Below are 17,044 nucleotides of genomic sequence, written 5' to 3' on the forward strand. Positions count from 1 at the left end.
TTCAGTCAAATTCTTTATTATACAACAAAAAGGAAGAAGTTTCTGGACATAAACAAAAGCTTTAGGGGGCCATAAATAGGTGACAGCTACAGCCTCACTCAGGCTCATACACACACACTCACAGGACCATCATGAATTCCCTCACTATCCCTCTTTGGCTCACTCTTTCCCATCTAGTCTCAGTCTCATAAAGGCTCCACACAAGCTGAAAGATTCCTGTAACCCATACACTTGCTACTTCCAAAGACTGCACATTTGTCCGTCTCTATTCGTCCTCCATGGCCTCCTGCACAGCACCACTCCTCTCCTCAGCATACTGATTTCTTGGTCTCTCCTGAAAAGGATAAGAGGTAAATGGCAAGATGAAGGGCTCAACAGAGATCTGGGAGTCTGTGAAGGGGACTCTAAGTCAAGTCCACACTCAGATCCAAGTGTGTCCATGAATCTGAGAGTATACATGTATCAAATGGCTGTACCCTTGTTTGTGTGTCTCTGTGTACCATGAGTATATCTGTGCATTGTGTGTATTCTATACAATCTATACATGGGCTTGTGTGGTGCAGTATGCCTGTGTCCCGTGTATGTACTTATATGATATAGATGTGCCTGTGCCTCAATGTGTCCAGGGGCATCTGGATGTGCTTCTCACTAGAGGCTCTGCCTCCTCTAGCCTCATTTCCAGAGGAAGAGAGGACATTGCACGTGGTTAGAGGAGAAACACTAAAACTATGGCATACACAGGTATCCTGAATTTAGTCAGGGCTGTGAGCTTCCCACCTATAGACCCTCAAGCCCTAACAATAATACCCACCCATCCCTGGCTCTAAGTGAACCAATACCAATTTCCTAGGAACATTATTGGTGCCTTTTGTTCCCATCTCCTCCTCGACGATGGCTACAGGGTACTGTTGTCCTGTGAGTGGGGAGTAGAGAGTCTTTTCCTCTCCAAAGACCTCTGTTTTCACTGGGGCCTATGCTCACCATCTTACTCTTCTTCTTACTGAAGCCCCTGAAACAAGTTCCTAGATGTGATCCTCAGTTTCTGCCCTACACACACAGGCCTTCCAGGATGCTGAGTTCCAAAGCTGCTCTATTCTTCCTGACCTCTGACTCCAGGTTTACAACGCTGAGGGATCACCAGTTTTGCACACTCTTAGACTGGCCCTGGGTGGACCGCATCATCCGGAGACTGCAGAACTGCCAAAGCAAGCCTGACCTTCCCAGCCCTGCCTACTGTCTCTGAGTCCCTTTCTAAGACTCCAGCCCATGACCTTTCCTCTCCTTCCTCCCTCAGACCAAATGCCATAGCAGTTAGCCCACGACAGCTCCAGAGGGAGCCCTGTATCTCAGTGAAGGGATGTGAATCACTGCCACCCTGGGGAACCAAGGTCCAGAAGAGAGAACCAGACCATCAGCTTCTCTGCACCAGACCTGACCCAGTTTGGGCAGGGCCTGGAGTATGAGTGTGAATATGAGTGTGAACAAGGGTCACAGTTTCCCTTCCATACCTAAATCGCAATGCTTCCAGTAAAACCTAAATGGCACCCACAGATCTGTCACTTGTCTGTTTGTGGTCCAGGCAGGGGAAGGCAGTTATGAGAGTAAGAAAGGGTGGGGTGGGGGGAAAGAGTAGATGTATCCATTCTCCACACCTCAGCCTGAGAGAACTTTCACTTCACTCATTTCTGGTCACTCTCGCTCCTACAGTCCAGCCACAAAGCTCCCTTCGTCCCTCCAAAGACCAACTGGGCAGCTATTTCCAACTTCCCACACTGGGCTAACTGCTCTTTCTGGGCTCTACCACAGCCACAGCATCCTCTCCTGTTCCTAGCCAGTCTTCCAGGTTTATTGTAATGATCTGATTGTCTCTTTCAATCCTCCTATTTTCAATCCAGATGATAAGTCCTCTGAGGGTAGAGACTGTCCGATCTTCTTTACTGCTGTCTCCCCATGCCCAGCACAGCGCCTGAATGTAGCACTCAATAAAGATTTGTTGATTGAATGACTGTAGGAACAAAAATCATAGGAAGGTAGGTCACAACTTAGAGAGGAAAAACTGTGACCCTCTGGCTATTAAGTGATTGCCAAGTCCACTCAGTCAAGAAGTATTTCCATAGCCTGGCCTGTCTAGACTGGGCCCTCTCTGGAGGCCTATTCTTCCTTAGCCCACGGACATACAAGTTGAATTGGGCAGACAAGAAAGGCAATCGTCAGCACAGAAGCCAAGGAGATTGAGAGGAGGAGAGGGAATTGGGGAAAACAGCACTGGACAGAGTCCCAAAGCTCTTGCTGCCTATTACTAAGGTCTCCGTTTCTCAGGATAGAACTCCAAAATTTGACTCCATCCTTATAAGATAGGGTCCAGTGCCTCGCATCTTAGTAATAAACCCCGACTTCATACCTTAGTAATACACCTCCTGACATTTTTGACTCCGCCTCTTCTGAAGAAATGGTGTAACTCCGCCCCTTCCGGGTAATGGGCAAGCCCCACCCCTGGTGCGCGACGGAGTCCCTGTGACGTAACGGTAACGGTCTGTTTCCGGGGTGGAGCCAAGGAGGGCGGAGTTTAGGCTGCGCCGACCCCTCAGCCCCCCTCCAGGTGACCCCAGCCCTCGAAAATCCTCACCCGGGGCCCCAAATATCCCAGTCCCATGACCGCAAAGCCTTTCACCCTGCCTCCCTAAATGCCTCAGAACCCTGCGGTGACCGACCTCCTAGTTTCTTAACGTCTAGTGCTTCCAAAATCTTCAACCCAAACTCCCCCTCCCCGATGTGGCAATTGAGTCTTCCCGGGGGTGCCTGCCTCAGGTTACCTGAGAACAAGTCAGACTGATCCTGAGAATGACAGAGAAGGGGATCGGGTGTTAGGAAATCCTTGATCCCATCATTCTGCTTCCCAGGAGACGTTCGGAGCCCGGGACATGTCGGGATTGAGGAGATACGAGGTGGCGCTGGAGACAGAGGAGGAGTGAGTGGAGGCGGGGTTCTGCGGAGGAGGATGAAGCTGCTCCGGGGTGGGTGGAGGGCGCGAATTCCCGGGGTCGGGAGGAGCCAGCGGGGTGGGGCCCCTAAAGGGGCGTGGGCTGTGAAGAGAACCGCCTCTAAGGGGCGGGGCCTCGGGTGGTGTCCGAGGAGTGTATGGGGTCAACTTCTCCTGGCCCAGCGCGGCTCTCGACCTTCTCTCCGCAGGATCTACTGGGGCTGCTTCTACTTTTTCCCGTGGCTGCGCATGTGGCGGAGGGAGCGGAGGTGAGGGGGCTTTGAAACCGCGGACCCTTCCCGGGCATGGATGAGGCTCAGTCTCGGAGGACGGTTCGGGTCGGCGGGACGGGCAGGGGCGGGCAAGGGCGGGGAGAATCCGGGAGACCCCGCCCAGCCTCAGGTCAGGTTGCCTTACAGCTCGGCACACCCCCGGGAGCAGAAACTAGAGCCTCTGCGGGGACTGATGAGCTGTCTGTCTAGCGGCCTGGGTCCTGTTCCCCAGCGCTCGGGTCACGGCCTCCCCCGCCGCACACCCGCTGCCACTGCCCAGCCAGCCGGTGTATTAAAGATTTAAACTGCAGCCACTGTGCTTCCCTCCTGTGTCGCCGCTGCCGCCGTTTGAGCTGGGAGCCCCTCTCCATGCTGGCTGTGTTCTGAACTGACAAGGCCTCTCTTCTCAACAGAGTGCCCTTCAATGTCCAGGTCCCTGTTATACCGAAGGGTCCCTCATCAGTGTCAGGCCCCCGTTACTATCAGTGACTGACTTTCAACCCTATACCCATCGCTCCCCTCCCTTACATACACACCCATCACTGTGAGTACCTTATTATGGAAGAAACTATCTAGTCCTGGGTTGGTCTTATTCCCAACCTTATTCCCACACTAAAGTGTTCTCACAACCCCAGCTCTCTGCTACCACCTTCCTCCTAGCCGAGACTTTGCCAGAATTTTATTTTCTTGGAAGTGGAACTAAAAATATCTTAAGCCCAGAGTTGTGGAAGGAGGCTGTGAGAAGAGGGGAAGAGTCCTAGAAACTGCCTTCCTCAGTCTGTCATAGGGGAGTGACTTGGACCTGTTGGAGGTCTTTCCCTATAGTTAATACCCCAACTTCTAGGTCCTCCAGTCTGATCCCAAGCATAAAGACACTCGACATCAAACCATCTAGCAGTTCTTGCTACCTCCTTAGAAGAATCCAAGGGCCACTGTTCCCTGTCATTCCTTTCTGTCTTGTCACCTACTTGACCCACTATCTCCTAAAGTGCTAGGAGTCAGGGATTTCAGTGGTCCTTTCTTTTTTTTATTATTATTATTTTTATTCATTTTAGAGGAGAGAGAGAGAGAGAGAGATTGAGAGAGAGAGAGAGAGAGAGAGAAGGGGAGGGAGGAGCAGGAAGCTTCAACTCCCATATGTGCCTTGACCGGGCAAGCCCAGGGTTTTGAACCAGCAACCTCAGCATTCCAGGTCAACGTTTTATCCACTGCGCTACCACAGGTCAGGCCCTACTTTCAATTAAAAACAGATTCCAGCGCCAGAAAGGGCACCAAAGGATTAAGTTAGAGACAGCCCAGTTTGTGGGTTGAAGGCAAAGCTAACTTTTAGCCTGGGGCTACCCCTGCAGGTTATGGCTGAGGACACTTGGCCTTACCTGTGGAGAAGACAAAGTGGAGAGATGGGTGCATGCCCAGAAGAATTCATTTTTTGCCTTCTCAGGACTGGCCTGACAGGTCTAATAGAGTCCACAAAATGTATGACAGACATACAGCTCATGGAGGTCTATGACAAGACGATGGCACCTCAGTTGCTGCACCCAAGCTCTGGGGCACAAGTCCAGCCTAGAGGGTGGGAGAGACCCTAAGGCCTCTGGTACTAGAAGTTCAAAATGTCTCTGGGTTATGGCAACCTTCAAAAATAGACCTGGGGCCTTGAGCCATTTTATCACAATGTCTACATCAGGAACCCTGTCCAGCCCTGGGCCTATACCTCACTGGGAAACTGTCAGAATTCCTGAGTATCCACAAGTCAGACTCCAGGAAAGGGCCTTCAAGCCTCACCTTAGACAGGAGGGAGAAACTCCAGTTGTTCAGCCTGAGGGGGACTAATTTTTACTCTTGGAGCTAATGGTCCTTCCAGATTGTTGCAGCAGAACACGATGCCCAGCAAAGTTGTGAATCCCCATCCCAAGACAAGTCCTGCCCCATGGAAGGTAGCACAGTGGAAAATGCTACAGAAAGCACCCCTGCAACAACCAGATAAGGACTTGATTACTGGGTTATGACTCAGTTTACATTTCAAACACAGAGCAGAATTTGAGGTTTAAAACCCTAGAACAAGAGTGGGAAATTCTTCCAGGTGCCAGGAGCACTAAATTTAGTTTCTTGCCCCCACCCTGGGCAGTTCTCAGCTTCCTGAAAAGGACTGGAGGAGGAGTTTTGAGTTGGGGATTGAGGGGAAATGGGGAGGGCTGAGTATAGGATTAGGAGAGAAGGGACAAGAAGTAGATGGGAGGTTGGGGCTTTAGTAAGAAAACGGGATGCAGAGGGTGTGGGTGTTCTTGATGGGTGTTACTGGACCTGGGTGGAGAAGGGGAATGTTCTTCCAGGCCCACAGTGGAAAGAGGCTGGAATTTGAATAGAACAAAAAAGAAGTAATTGAACTCTTGAGTCTGATGTCTCAATAAGCCAGGGATTGAGTCTGGAAACCCCAGGCCCTTTTGGCAAGAGGCTGGCATTTCTGGAACAAAACTAGGCAAAAACAGAATAAGATTTCTTCGTTCTTTTACCTGCTTGATAGCAACTTGGCACCAAAACATTTTTATCTTCCCTCATCTGCTCTCCTTACCCACCCTACCCTTCCTCCCTGTCTCATCTTCCTAAGGAAAGCAGCCCCCACCTCAGCATCTCCAAGGCACCCCCAATATCACCAAAATAGGCCTTCCCCAGCTTATTTGAATGTGACTGGCCTCAGCCAGAAGTGCCTGCTTTAGACACTCATTCCTAACAATTTCTCCTGATCAGACAAGCAGGCTAGGGTAGGAAGTTGTGAGGGAAAAATGAAGGCAAGTTGGTGCTGGCTTGACCTCTCGTCCCATTCCACCCACAACTCCCTCACTAGAATTTTTATGATTGGAATACTGTGAAAACAACTGGGTGGAAGTGGGACTTTGAATATAACTGGGGCTGTATAATTCTGTCTGTGGTTGTCTGACCATGTGAGATTGATCAAGTGATTGAGACGTGACTGTGAATGTGTAGCTATGACTTTGTGGGTATAAATGTCCATCACTGGATGCCACTGAGGATCCTTGGGTGCCCTTATTCAGTCACTGTACTTTCAGTCCCATCAGGCACCACCCCTCTCCCCAGCTTCTCTGCCTAGGACTTAGGAGCCCATGGAAAATGGCAGTCCTAAAAGAAGAAGGGGTCTATGGTAACTAGGGCATAGGAGTGTGACAGGATTAGCCATACGTCTTCACCTGCCTCTGACTTGCCTAGTGCCCCAGGTAAAAGGTACCCAGATAAAAGCTAGGGGAGAAGGAGGAGAGGAAAGGAAGTATACAGGCTGAGCAGCATAAAGGGCCCTCACCCACCATCAGCCTCCTGGTGCTATAGTTGCTTCTGATCCCAGATCCTGGAGCAGGTGAGCACTTGGGGGGGTCTAGAAGGCCAGGGATCTGGGTGAATGGGATGAAAGGAAAAGGGTCCTAGGAAATCCAGCTTCCAGCTATCTGATGAGGTTTTGAGTCAGGAGCCCTCTGAACACATGGACCCATTCTTCCCTAGCAGTGCTACTGCCACCCAAAACTACCTACAGTACTCAGCTCTACCAACATTGACTCCTGAACAAGCTACTGAGGAAGGTTACTTGGATGGAACTGCAGGAGGCTGATGGGGACTGTCACCTCCAGGCTTTTGTGTGAGCTCTGACCCTGCCCCTAATACTGACACCTCACTCTGACAGTCCCAATCCCTGATGCAGACCCCAACCCCAGCCCCAGCTGCTAATTCTAATGCCAACTCAGGCTGTCACCTGGCCTCTGCCCCTAATCCCTGGACCCTAACCCAGTCTCCAAACTATGGCCATGGCCTTGGACCTTTCCTTTCTCAGGCTTCATCTGTCTCAACACAGCATCTGCATCCATCCACAGAACCACAGCCTGGCTCAGTGGTTTTAAGTGCCAAGGGAGGAGGCTCCAGGGGACTCTGCCCAACCTGAATTTTGGGCCAATAGGGAAAATGGGCCAGGATCACCAATAGCCAAAATAATAAAGCAGTCTCTGATTGTGGTCTCCAAGTTCTCTGCATTCTCCTGTGAGCCCTGAATCTGAAGCCGGGAGACACGTCAGTAAACAAAAGAACATCCTCATTCTCTTTATTCATACTTCCACAACCCCCACCAAGGCAATGCTAAGAGCCAAGGACCCACACACACTCCCCAAGTATCTACATACATACATGCAGAGAATACATATTCTCTACCTCACATACACATGGACACATATACACATCTACACACATTTTGCTGGTAGACCTCTAACTCTGGGATAAAATCAGAGGTCCAGGCTCCTTTCATCTGGCAAGTTTAGAACACCGAGTCCAAACAAAACTTCAGCTGAGACACCTCCTCCCATGAGGATCTACAGTGATGCCTGGGTTCTATCTGTCCGTCCATCCACACCAGCAAGACAGAGTTTTAGGTGGAATCAGCTGAAGCTTTCCTGGGTCCTCTACAGGTTTGGGGCTCCTAGAAAAAGCAGGAGGCAAATCAAGGGAGATAGGAGGACTGAATCTTGGATCAGACACCCTGAGTATGAGGGAGGAGACCCAGCTCTAAGCTTAACACTCCAAGGATGAATAGGGTACCCCAGCTCCGACTGAGACCCAACACCCTGAAGATAAGGAAGAGAACCTAGTTCTGGACCAAAGCACATCAAGAATGAGGGAGAGGACCCAGGTCTTATTTCAGATACCACAAGAATAGAGTTACCAGCTCTGAACTTCACACTAAAAATTAAGATGGAGTTCATCTAGGAGCCCCAATACCCTGCAAGAGAGGGAAGGGACCCAACTCTGAGCTCGGGGACTTGAGTGAAATACCCATCCCTGAGCCCAGACATCATAAGAATGAAGAGACTCAACTCTGATTCCCAATACCCTTACAATGACTGGGGCCTCTGGCTCTTAGACACCTAAACTGAGGGCACACATCCAAACCTCCTGGAGGTCTTGCTCACCTGGAAGCTTGTCCACTGGAATCATCGGGGCCAAAAACCCAGGCTTTTGGGGTCCATCCTTCCCATCTGGTCTCAGCCTCAGCCTGGAACATAAAAAGGCAACTGTTTTCTTGATAATGTGGAACATCTCAGTGTCCTCCAAAAGGGTTTATTAGTAAAGGGACAGGAGAGCAATCAGAATCATGAAGTTGAGGGGAAGAAGGGAAAGTGGTTCCAGAATCAGACATGTTCAGTGAGAAAACATGAGGGGCGGGAAAGGGTGTGGTCTATGAGTATCAGAGAATCCGTGTGGGATCAGAGACTGTGGTGCCAATGACAAGTCACTTACCAGAGCCCCAGTGCCAAGGCCCCAGCTGCCAGTCCCAGGAAAGAGAAGATTCCCAAAGATGCTAGCACAGCCACCTGCTCCAGGGGGTCCCTATGGACTGAGGAGGGGCGGTCACATACCACTGTGAGAGTGAACCTGACCAAACTTGGTGCCCCCTTCTCCAGGACTTTCCCATCCTCTACCACCTTTGCCCATCTACCCCAGCTCACCAAGTGGCTGAGGATCTGGCAGGAGAGAGGGCCGTGAGGGAGGAGGGCTGTCCATCAGAGGCTCCTCCTCCAGCTGTGTGTGTGGCTGACGTCCAGCTGGTATCTCCTTTGGCAGGGCCCCTGAAGAGAGAGAAGACCTGAAGAGAACTGTCCACACTGGGTAGGGGCAGAGGCCAGGGCCTGCCAGGCAAAGCCAGATCTGGTTTGGACACAAGGGTACATAGGAAGAGGAGCCAGAAAGGACAGAGCCAGTTTCTGGGGATGTAACAGGGGTGGAGGCTGAGAAGCAGGGTTTAAGCAGGACAGGGCTGCAGGCATTCAAGGCTGAAGCCTGGGACAGCAATTGTCATGCCCACATGGGTGGGGCTTGTGCCATGCAACCCTGTTCGTGCCAACCTGTCCAGCTGATAGATGTCTCTGCCCTTTCCCTTGGCTCTCTCTCACCAGTAATTGGAGTTCCCCAAGCCTCAGGGCTCCAGGCGCTCCAGGTGCCAGCATCTAGAAAGTCCCGGGCACTGACCCGCACAGCATGGGGCAGCCCAGCCACAGCATCTGTAATCACCTCCTCCAATCCAGCCGGCTCCACCTGGCAGTGAAGATGGTTCATCACCGAATTAACCAGGTTATAAACGCTGAGCCTGCCTGTCCCCCAGCCCCAATCTGCAAAGAGCACCCTTCCTTCCCATCCTGTCCCTGTCAGCCCCGTAGAGCTATTGGGGCCTCAGGCAGCCTGGCTGGTAGTGTCAGATTTACACCTAGTAATTAGAAGACAAAAGTGCATAATGGTTATATAAATAGACTGTGCTGTCAGACTGGCTGGGTTTAAAACTTATCAGGTAACCTTGGGCCTCTCTGTGCTTCAGTTTCTTCATTTGTAAAATAGAAGTGAAAACACCTAAATGACATAATTCATGTACAATGCGTAGCTTCGTGCCTGGTGTGCAAACAGCACTCAATAAATATTGGTTATTAGCTGAGGTGGCCACTCCCCAGACATGATGCAGCCAATCACTGGCATCTCCAAAGATGGGAATTCACTATCTTTATCTGGGTATATGAGTGTTTTGTATCTGGGTATATGAGTATTTTGTATCTGGGTATATGAGTATTTTGTATCTGGGTATATGAGGATATGCCTTTGGGTGAAAGACACTTCTTTTCCTAGAAAAGTTATTCTTAAAAAGTCACTGCTGTCTTCCCACAGATAGGCTTACATCAAAGTTACAGCCCCACAGGGCAAAACTTGGTCTATTACAGTGGTTTTCAACCGCTGGTCCGCAGACCAATGCTGGTGTGCCAGAAATTTCATGCCAGTCTGCAAAAGAGTTAACCACCCTGTAGACCAGCACGAAATTTCTGGCAAACTGAAACTTCTGGCAGACCGGCACTAGTCCACAGACCAGTGGTTGAAAAACACTGGATTGGCCCCTGCTGCAATCCCAGCACCCAGCATATAGTCTGGCCCATGGAGAGCCCTCTCTATGGGGAGGTGACAAGTCTTCAGTGACTTGCCAGTGCCAGAAATCCATGCAGAACACCCAGGAACATGAAACCAGAGACAGAACCCACAGCCCCAAATTGGGACACACTCCAGGCTTACTGTAGACCAGGCAGGATGCTGCACTGGACGGTACTGCAGCCGGAACTTGAGCAGGAAGTGGGGCTGGCGGGGCCAAGAGGCAGGGTACATCCAGCTGGCACGCAGGCGGCGAGGGTAACCAGGTACTGACTCTACCCTCAGTCCCTGGGGTGGGTCAGGACGCACTGAGGGTGGTGAAGATACAAAGTCAGGGCAGGCAGGCGACAGGTACCCATCCCTTACCCACCACCCAAGGGATGGTGGGTGTGTGCCTAAAGGTACCTGAGGGAGGCACTTCCAAGGGGTTGGGGAAATCTTAAGCTTGATCATCCGTTAGGCTCAGGACCTGTCTGTCATCCTTATTATAAAATGAGCTGAGATCTGGGGACAGGTTTTTGAAAGGTTTGTTGAGTAGATTAAAGAGTGAGTCTGCTTTCCATCCAAGGAAGAAGATAAGTTAACCCAAATTCCAGCCAGAGCTTTAAAGGCCCCATCCCACACACAGAACAAGAGGAAGGAGAAGCCAGTAATGACTTCCATTAGACAAGGGGACTTGAGATACGGCTGCCTTCAGCACAGGGCCTAGAAGCAGAGAGGTAGCTCTGGGGCTCAGCAGCCCGGAAGGATCTGTGGGGAGGGGTTAGTGGCAGCAGCCTCTAGAGGCTGAGGTAGCCTTGCCTCCTGAGCTCTGACCTCTTTGGCTTCTTTATCTCCGTGGGGGCCATCTATGTGCTGAGGTGGTGGGTATTTGTGGGGAGGAAACTCTTTGGGAGCTCTGGAGAGTTCTGTGTTGGTTAGCTATACTCGGAGTCTGTTTGAGTCTCTGTGGTGGGGGTCTGGGGGAACTCTAGGGTAGGTACTCACATATGCTCTGCAAGCTCACATCCAGCAGGCGTGTGCTGGCCCCCAGGGGGTTCACCTCAGTCACATTGATGCGGTACTGGCTCCAGAACTCTGCCCCGTGGACTACACAGCGGGCAGCCCCTGGGGGGTCCTGTGGGCATGGCCAGGGCCCTGTAGATGGACTCATCCTAGAGAGAGGATGTGGTCTCTGGCTTTGGAAATGCACATTGTGGGGTCCAGCCGGATCCCCCACCGCCCGCCAGCCTCTCCCTCATGTCCTACCTCTGGCCATCAGCTCCTGGCACTGTCTTCTTCCTGGCAGGGAGAGGGACAACTGAGGTCATGAAAGAAAATAGGGTCCTCCCTCTCTCTAAGGCCTCCTCGGGACCTCCCTCCCAGCCTCTCATATCCATACTGTGCCGGCATACCCAGATGTATAAATCTACACACCCCATCATGAACATACCTGTAGGAAGTGAGGTAGCGGGTGGGTAAACCGCTGACCTGGCTGGGAGTCCAAGTGCAGGAAAAGTTCTCATAGTCAGCTGCTCGGCAAGAGACAACAGGACGGGCTGGGGGGTCTAAAGGCAGAGGGCACAGCTATAGACTGAGAAGTCCCCAGTCCTTCCATCTCAGAGGATTTACTTGGGAACTTGATTCTCTCAGGAGCCCCATGTCTCATCACTGCCACCCAACACACCCTCCTCAACTCACAGCCCAGCTGCAGGGTCACCATGCCCCCAAGTGCACCATCCAGGGTCCGGCAGATGTAGGTACCCTCGTCAGTGCTGTCTGCCTGGGCTAGGACCAGTTCGTGCCCTAGCCCAGAGTCAGGTCCCTGGAGCAGCCTTGTCTCCTCGTCCCGAAACCAGGACACAGGGGCCCTGGGGGTGAGATGAGGTGATAATAGACAGAGGGAAGGTTTCAAGAGTAAGTCAGACCATGCCACAGCTCTCCATGGGCTTCTCACTGCACTTGCAATAAAACCCATACTCCTTTTGCTGACTCACAGAGCCCCAGTGATTTAGCCCTTGCCTTCATTCCTTCTTCAGCTCCTCCTTCTCCTGCATTACCTAGCACACTCCCATCCTGTCCAGCGAGTCATCTTTCTGTTTAACAGTGTCCAGCTCATCCTCACCTCGGGGCATTTGTACTGGCTCCTGTCAGGAATGCTTCTACCTCAACCTGTGCCTGGCTGCCTCCTTCCTGACCTCACAAATCAGCTTCAACATTACTTCCTCAGAGAGGCCTTTCCTGATTACCAATAGAAAAGAACCGCTCAGTTATCATCTCCCAGGGCACTCTCTTTTGATTTTCCACCTTGCCAGGTACTATTACTACCTGGCAAGATTCTTATTTGCTTATTGTCTGTCTGCCCCACTAGCATGTAAGCTCTGAGAGGGCTGACATCTTGCCTGGCTTGTATACTGCTGTAGAACAGACCAGGCACTTAGCAGGTGCTCAGTACATGTTGGTTGAAATTTTCTGTTGAATAAGAATGGTCTGAAAATTAGCACATATAGAAAAGTGAGGATTGCAGACACAGAGGCAAGGATGGGAAGGGGCATGAGGGCTGGGCAGGGTCAAGAAAGGGTCATGAGTGTCACCCCAACAGGCAGATGGGCACTTACCCAGCAGTCACTCCAGGGCAACACAGCGTTATGGACCTTCCAGGCTGTCCATAGTGGACTCCTGTGGAGGGCACTTCTGAGGAGGGGCTCTTCCTTTCCCTCTCCCCAAACCCCCCACTTTATGAGAGTAATTGGGAAAAAGCAGACTTTTAAGTCCCGAATAGGGTCATTGGGTCAGAGTATCATGTTATAATCTGGAGACAGAGATCAGAGGACAGGGTAGAGAGCAGATGTTGCCAAGTTGAATGTCAGGGGTTGGGTGGAGGGGTCACAGATTAGATAATGGGTTGGAAGCCACAGTGAGGATGGCACGTCACACAGCAGGGTCTCACCTGGGGGACCCCAGGCCTGGGGGCAGGAGGAAGAAGCAGACACCAGGGCTGTAGCCACAGCCACCAGGACCCTGCTCAGCCCTGAGCAGCTGCTGCTCATCTGTGGGGAGAGAGAGGCAGTTTCAGCAATCCCCCATCCCCAAGATGGGAGATGAGAGGCTGGAGCCTCCTTCCTTCTCTTCTAAACGGGAGCTTTTTAGGAGCAAAAATGAGGTACCAAGTGGGTCAAGAATATCAGAAATCACTGGGGGGATCTGATTTAAGTTCCCCCTTTCCACTACACACCGCCAGGCTGTGTGTATGTGCACACACAGAACTATGCATGCACATGCAGACACACACCCTCACATTCTCCATCTCAGTCTTGGGCTTAGGGCCCAGAACAAAAGCCGGAGGCGACAGACTGTGCCAGCACCACCCCCCTGCACCACCCTTGGCGCCCACCCCCGGCACCAAGTGCCAGCACCAGCTCAGTTACTCCTATTAACCCCTCCAATCCAGCTGTTGGAAATCCTGGTGTCCACCTGGCCCAGGGCTAATCATTGCCTCTGACTGACCTCAGGCAGCCCTCATCACCCTGGAGCTGTCATGGTGGGACTAAACCCACCCTATACTCCTGCCAGGAGGCCTAGCCCTGCTCTGGCTGCCAAGCCTCTTCTCGCCTGGGTCTGCCTGGCTCCTTGCTCTGGCTCCTTGGGCCACTGATCTGGGCTGACTCTGGAGTCTTGCTGGTCTCCAGCCTATGAGGCTGGATGGGGCTAGGGTGCAGGCTGAGGCTGTAGAGTTAAGCAGATCCAGATGCCCTGGCTGCTGCCAGAGGCTGGGGGCAGGCGAGAAGCCAGCAGATGGAGACAGGGTGGCGGGGAAGGAAAGGAGGCTGAGAGGAGCTGGGAGTGTGCAGGGATGGGGTCTGAGGTGGGGTCCACAGGACCAGGAGATGGTTGGGGACCAGGACGGGGGTGGGGGGGTGGGGGTGGGGCTCATTGTGAGTTGAAGGCTGAGCTGGGGCAGCAGAAATTCAGGAAGGCAAAGGAAGTAACCAACTTTGTGTGTATGGGATTTGGAGGGTGCTAGGAGAGGATTCCGGATGGGGAAAAGCAAAAGGAAGCAAGGCAGTGGGGAAGTGGCCACGGGAACAGGAGTAGGAGGAGATGGACAGAGGGCCCTGGGCTGGTGCTTCGGAAGAGGTAGAGTACAGATCCCTCCCTAGTAGAGCAGAACAGGGGCTTGCATGTGTCTGTGTGTCTCTCTGAGTATCTAGTGGCTCACCCCTGGCCTCCCAGCCACATTCACCCTGCTCAGCCCCGCCCTACCTCGGTGATCCCAGTGGCTAAGTGTCCATGGCCTCCAAGACTTCCTCCCACTAGCTACAGCACCCGTCTCAGCTCCACAGTTCTGAGACCCCAGAATCATCCCCTCCTCCCCCTTCCCTGCCCCGCCCCTCTAAGCCCTGGAGCTCAGCCACTCATAACCAAGCCCCCTTCCCCCTCCTTCTTCTTCCCCCTTCTCCTCTCTCCTCCCCTCCAACCCTCCTCCCACCCGAGGCCCGGGGAAGGGAAGAGGCCTCCCCCCCAGTCTGGAAAGGAAGCCACAAACGCAACCAGGGCCAACAAGAGGGAAAGGAGGGCTGCTTATGTCCCTATCAGTAATAGATTCCCTGTGTTTTCACACAGCCAAACACAGCCACATTCATGTGTGGACTCACTAGGCACAGTCAACAAAAAGATACTCCCTTGAACAAACATGGACACAATCAAATAAAAATTCAGATACATACTCATGCTCCCACTCTTTCCACTCCCCAGTAAAGATTTCTTTAGGGGATAGCTCGCTGTGTTTTGAGGGGAAAGGAGGCCCCAGGTTGGGGGATATAAAGAAAAGCCAATCCTTCCCCTGGATGTTCCAGCCATTTCTCACCACCCCCTCTACTCTTTGGGCCCCAGCACCAGGAAATGCCTTTGGTCCCTTGGTGCCAGATACACAAGACCCCACACTTACCCTCAGACACACACTCTCAGATACAGTCACACCAACATACTCAGGTATCTTCACTCAGACTCAGCCGCTCTCATCTACACATACCCACACACTCATACCGACCAATACTCACATCTTACCCTTCCTCCCACAGTCACACCTCTGGGATGGGGTCACAGCACTTCCTAAACACAACTCCTCGTGGTGGTTTATGCCCTGTCTTCCAGGGAGTTCTAACCCAGCAGATCCCACATCTCATCACTGTTACAGGACCACAGGTAGCCAAAGAGACAAAGGTGAACAGGGGAGTCAGGCAGAGCAATACAGAGACAGATGCAAAGAACTTGAGGCAGAACTAAAAAGCAGATACACAGAGATATGGGCAGACAAAATTGTGAAGAAGAGACACAGAGAACCGTAGCTCTAGAAAGACAGTAATAGGGGGAGAAAAAGAAATACAAGAAAACTATCAGACAAGGAAACAAAATAGGAAGCAGTACACCAGTGACAGGGATCCTTAAGCACAGAAAGGAGGGGATCCCTCCAAGAGTGTTGGGGATGGGTCTGCCTACGCTGGACACTCACTAAGAAAGGTCAGTCCCATTAGCTATTGAAGTGGGACCCCAGATATAAATACAGCTCCACTCCCACATGGTCTGACAATTAGGACCCAGGACACGCACATAGTACAAATCTCACTCTTGCTTTACTACTCCTGAAGTCACACATTGGTGTACACAAACCCAGCCACCCACTCTCACACTGGCAGAAACGATCTTAAACCCCACAGAGATCTTCCCCAAACACATTCCCTTATGTGGTCACAGGCCCTCACACACACACACACACACACACACACACACGACCCAGTCTCTCACCAAAAACTTCACATTGACAGATATTCACATAATCCCTTGCACAGCTGCATACACAATGACACATTTAGTCACATTATCTGACAGTTGTAACAAGTGACACAGTTGCGGAGCCGCACAGACATCATCACCCACAGCCTCACAGTGGCACACGCACTGACAGTCTGTCAGTCACTGAGCCCTCCATCGTACACCACCCCGCTGGCCCTCTCCTGGCAAGGTTTCCTCTTGCACACCCAAGGGCCCCAGCAGGCCTCACCTTCCGCGGCCTCCGCCGCCAGCGCCCTCCGCCCTCGCCCTCTGCCCCGGCCTTTACTCCCTCCTGCCCCGGGCCCCGCTGTGGAGTGGCTCCGCCCAGGCACCAATGGAAGGAGAGTGGTGAAATAGGGGGGGTTTCGACCCATTGGAGCCTCCAAGTGCCAATCACCTCCTCCCCCACCTCTGCCGGACACTTCCTGTCCCGTCCAGACTGAGGAGCTGCTAGGGGACAGAGTCTGGGGCCGTATACCTGGTTCCTTTCCCGAAGTCCTGTCCTCCTGGACAGTAGCACTGGAATCTTTCAGGCCCCTCTCCCTACCTACTGTCCACAAACAATGCCTTAAGTTCAGTGACTCAGGAGCCACCGGGCAGGTGACTGGACAAGCTGAAGGTACCCGACTCCAGATAAGGAAGGGCATTGCTGAACATTGTAGTTTTAAAACTGCCAAGCCACACTCCAAGCCAATTAAATTAGAGGCTCTGGAGACTGGACCTAGGCATCAGTATTGTCTGAAACTCCCCAGATGATTCCAAATGCCCCCCCCCCCAATCAAAGCGCATGCATGCATGTGTGCCCACACTTGAAGAAAGTAACCACCATCCAGTATTCTCATCCACTCTCCAGTCACTGGGGGCTTAAGGAAGACGTGTACCATGTCTGTTTGAGCTCCTTCCAGACCAGGATTAACACTCCAACTCACAGACCATTCCCCTCTCAAGGAAGAAAGAACCCTGGACTGGATGACAGGCAGCCAAGGTTCTCCTGGGCCAGGTCACCACTGTCTGGCCTCGGCATGAT

At 52.1% G+C, this 17,044-nt stretch overlaps 3 protein-coding genes and 1 long non-coding RNA gene across 5 annotated transcripts; 2 read left to right on the forward strand and 2 right to left on the reverse strand.

The window, feature by feature from the left end:
- Window positions 1-3,012, reverse strand: LOC136324259 (uncharacterized). The gene is made up of 2 exons (XR_010729062.1): window positions 2,814-3,012; window positions 1-334 (listed from the first exon to the last, which is right to left on the reverse strand). It is a non-coding gene; the product is annotated as an uncharacterized lncRNA (long non-coding RNA).
- LOC136324258 (uncharacterized) lies at window positions 2,854-3,562 on the forward strand. The gene is made up of 3 exons (XM_066256865.1): window positions 2,854-2,968; window positions 3,190-3,249; window positions 3,400-3,562. The coding sequence occupies exons 1-3, from the start codon at window positions 2,922-2,924 to the stop codon at window positions 3,554-3,556; spliced, it is 264 nt and encodes an 87-aa protein (XP_066112962.1). The 5' UTR covers window positions 2,854-2,921; the 3' UTR covers window positions 3,557-3,562.
- A 2,816-nt stretch (window positions 3,563-6,378) lies between these two features.
- On the forward strand, window positions 6,379-7,236 carry CCL27 (C-C motif chemokine ligand 27). Its single transcript, XM_066254347.1, is given in 5 exon segments — window positions 6,379-6,409; window positions 6,509-6,619; window positions 6,763-6,895; window positions 7,088-7,148; window positions 7,150-7,236. Coding segments are annotated over 5 exon segments (423 nt in total).
- A 99-nt stretch (window positions 7,237-7,335) lies between these two features.
- IL11RA (interleukin 11 receptor subunit alpha) lies at window positions 7,336-16,337 on the reverse strand. Of its 2 annotated transcripts, none has more exons than XM_066256867.1 (13): window positions 16,247-16,337; window positions 13,136-13,235; window positions 12,804-12,864; window positions 11,887-12,056; window positions 11,639-11,753; window positions 11,455-11,487; window positions 11,194-11,360; window positions 10,351-10,514; window positions 9,195-9,336; window positions 8,751-8,870; window positions 8,542-8,638; window positions 8,214-8,296; window positions 7,336-7,723 (listed from the first exon to the last, which is right to left on the reverse strand). In XM_066256867.1, exons 2-13 carry the CDS (start codon window positions 13,233-13,235, stop codon window positions 7,707-7,709), a joined length of 1,269 nt encoding a protein of 422 aa, XP_066112964.1. In that variant the 5' UTR covers window positions 16,247-16,337; the 3' UTR covers window positions 7,336-7,706. The 2 variants fall into 2 exon arrangements, with proteins under 2 accessions (XP_066112964.1, XP_066112965.1); XM_066256868.1 differs by lacking the exon at window positions 16,247-16,337 and adding an exon at window positions 14,449-14,518.
- Between the last annotated feature and the right edge of the window lie 707 nt (window positions 16,338-17,044).

This window comes from Saccopteryx bilineata, chromosome 2, assembly GCF_036850765.1.
Source record: "Saccopteryx bilineata isolate mSacBil1 chromosome 2, mSacBil1_pri_phased_curated, whole genome shotgun sequence".
Classification (NCBI taxonomy): Eukaryota; Metazoa; Chordata; class Mammalia; order Chiroptera; family Emballonuridae; genus Saccopteryx; species Saccopteryx bilineata.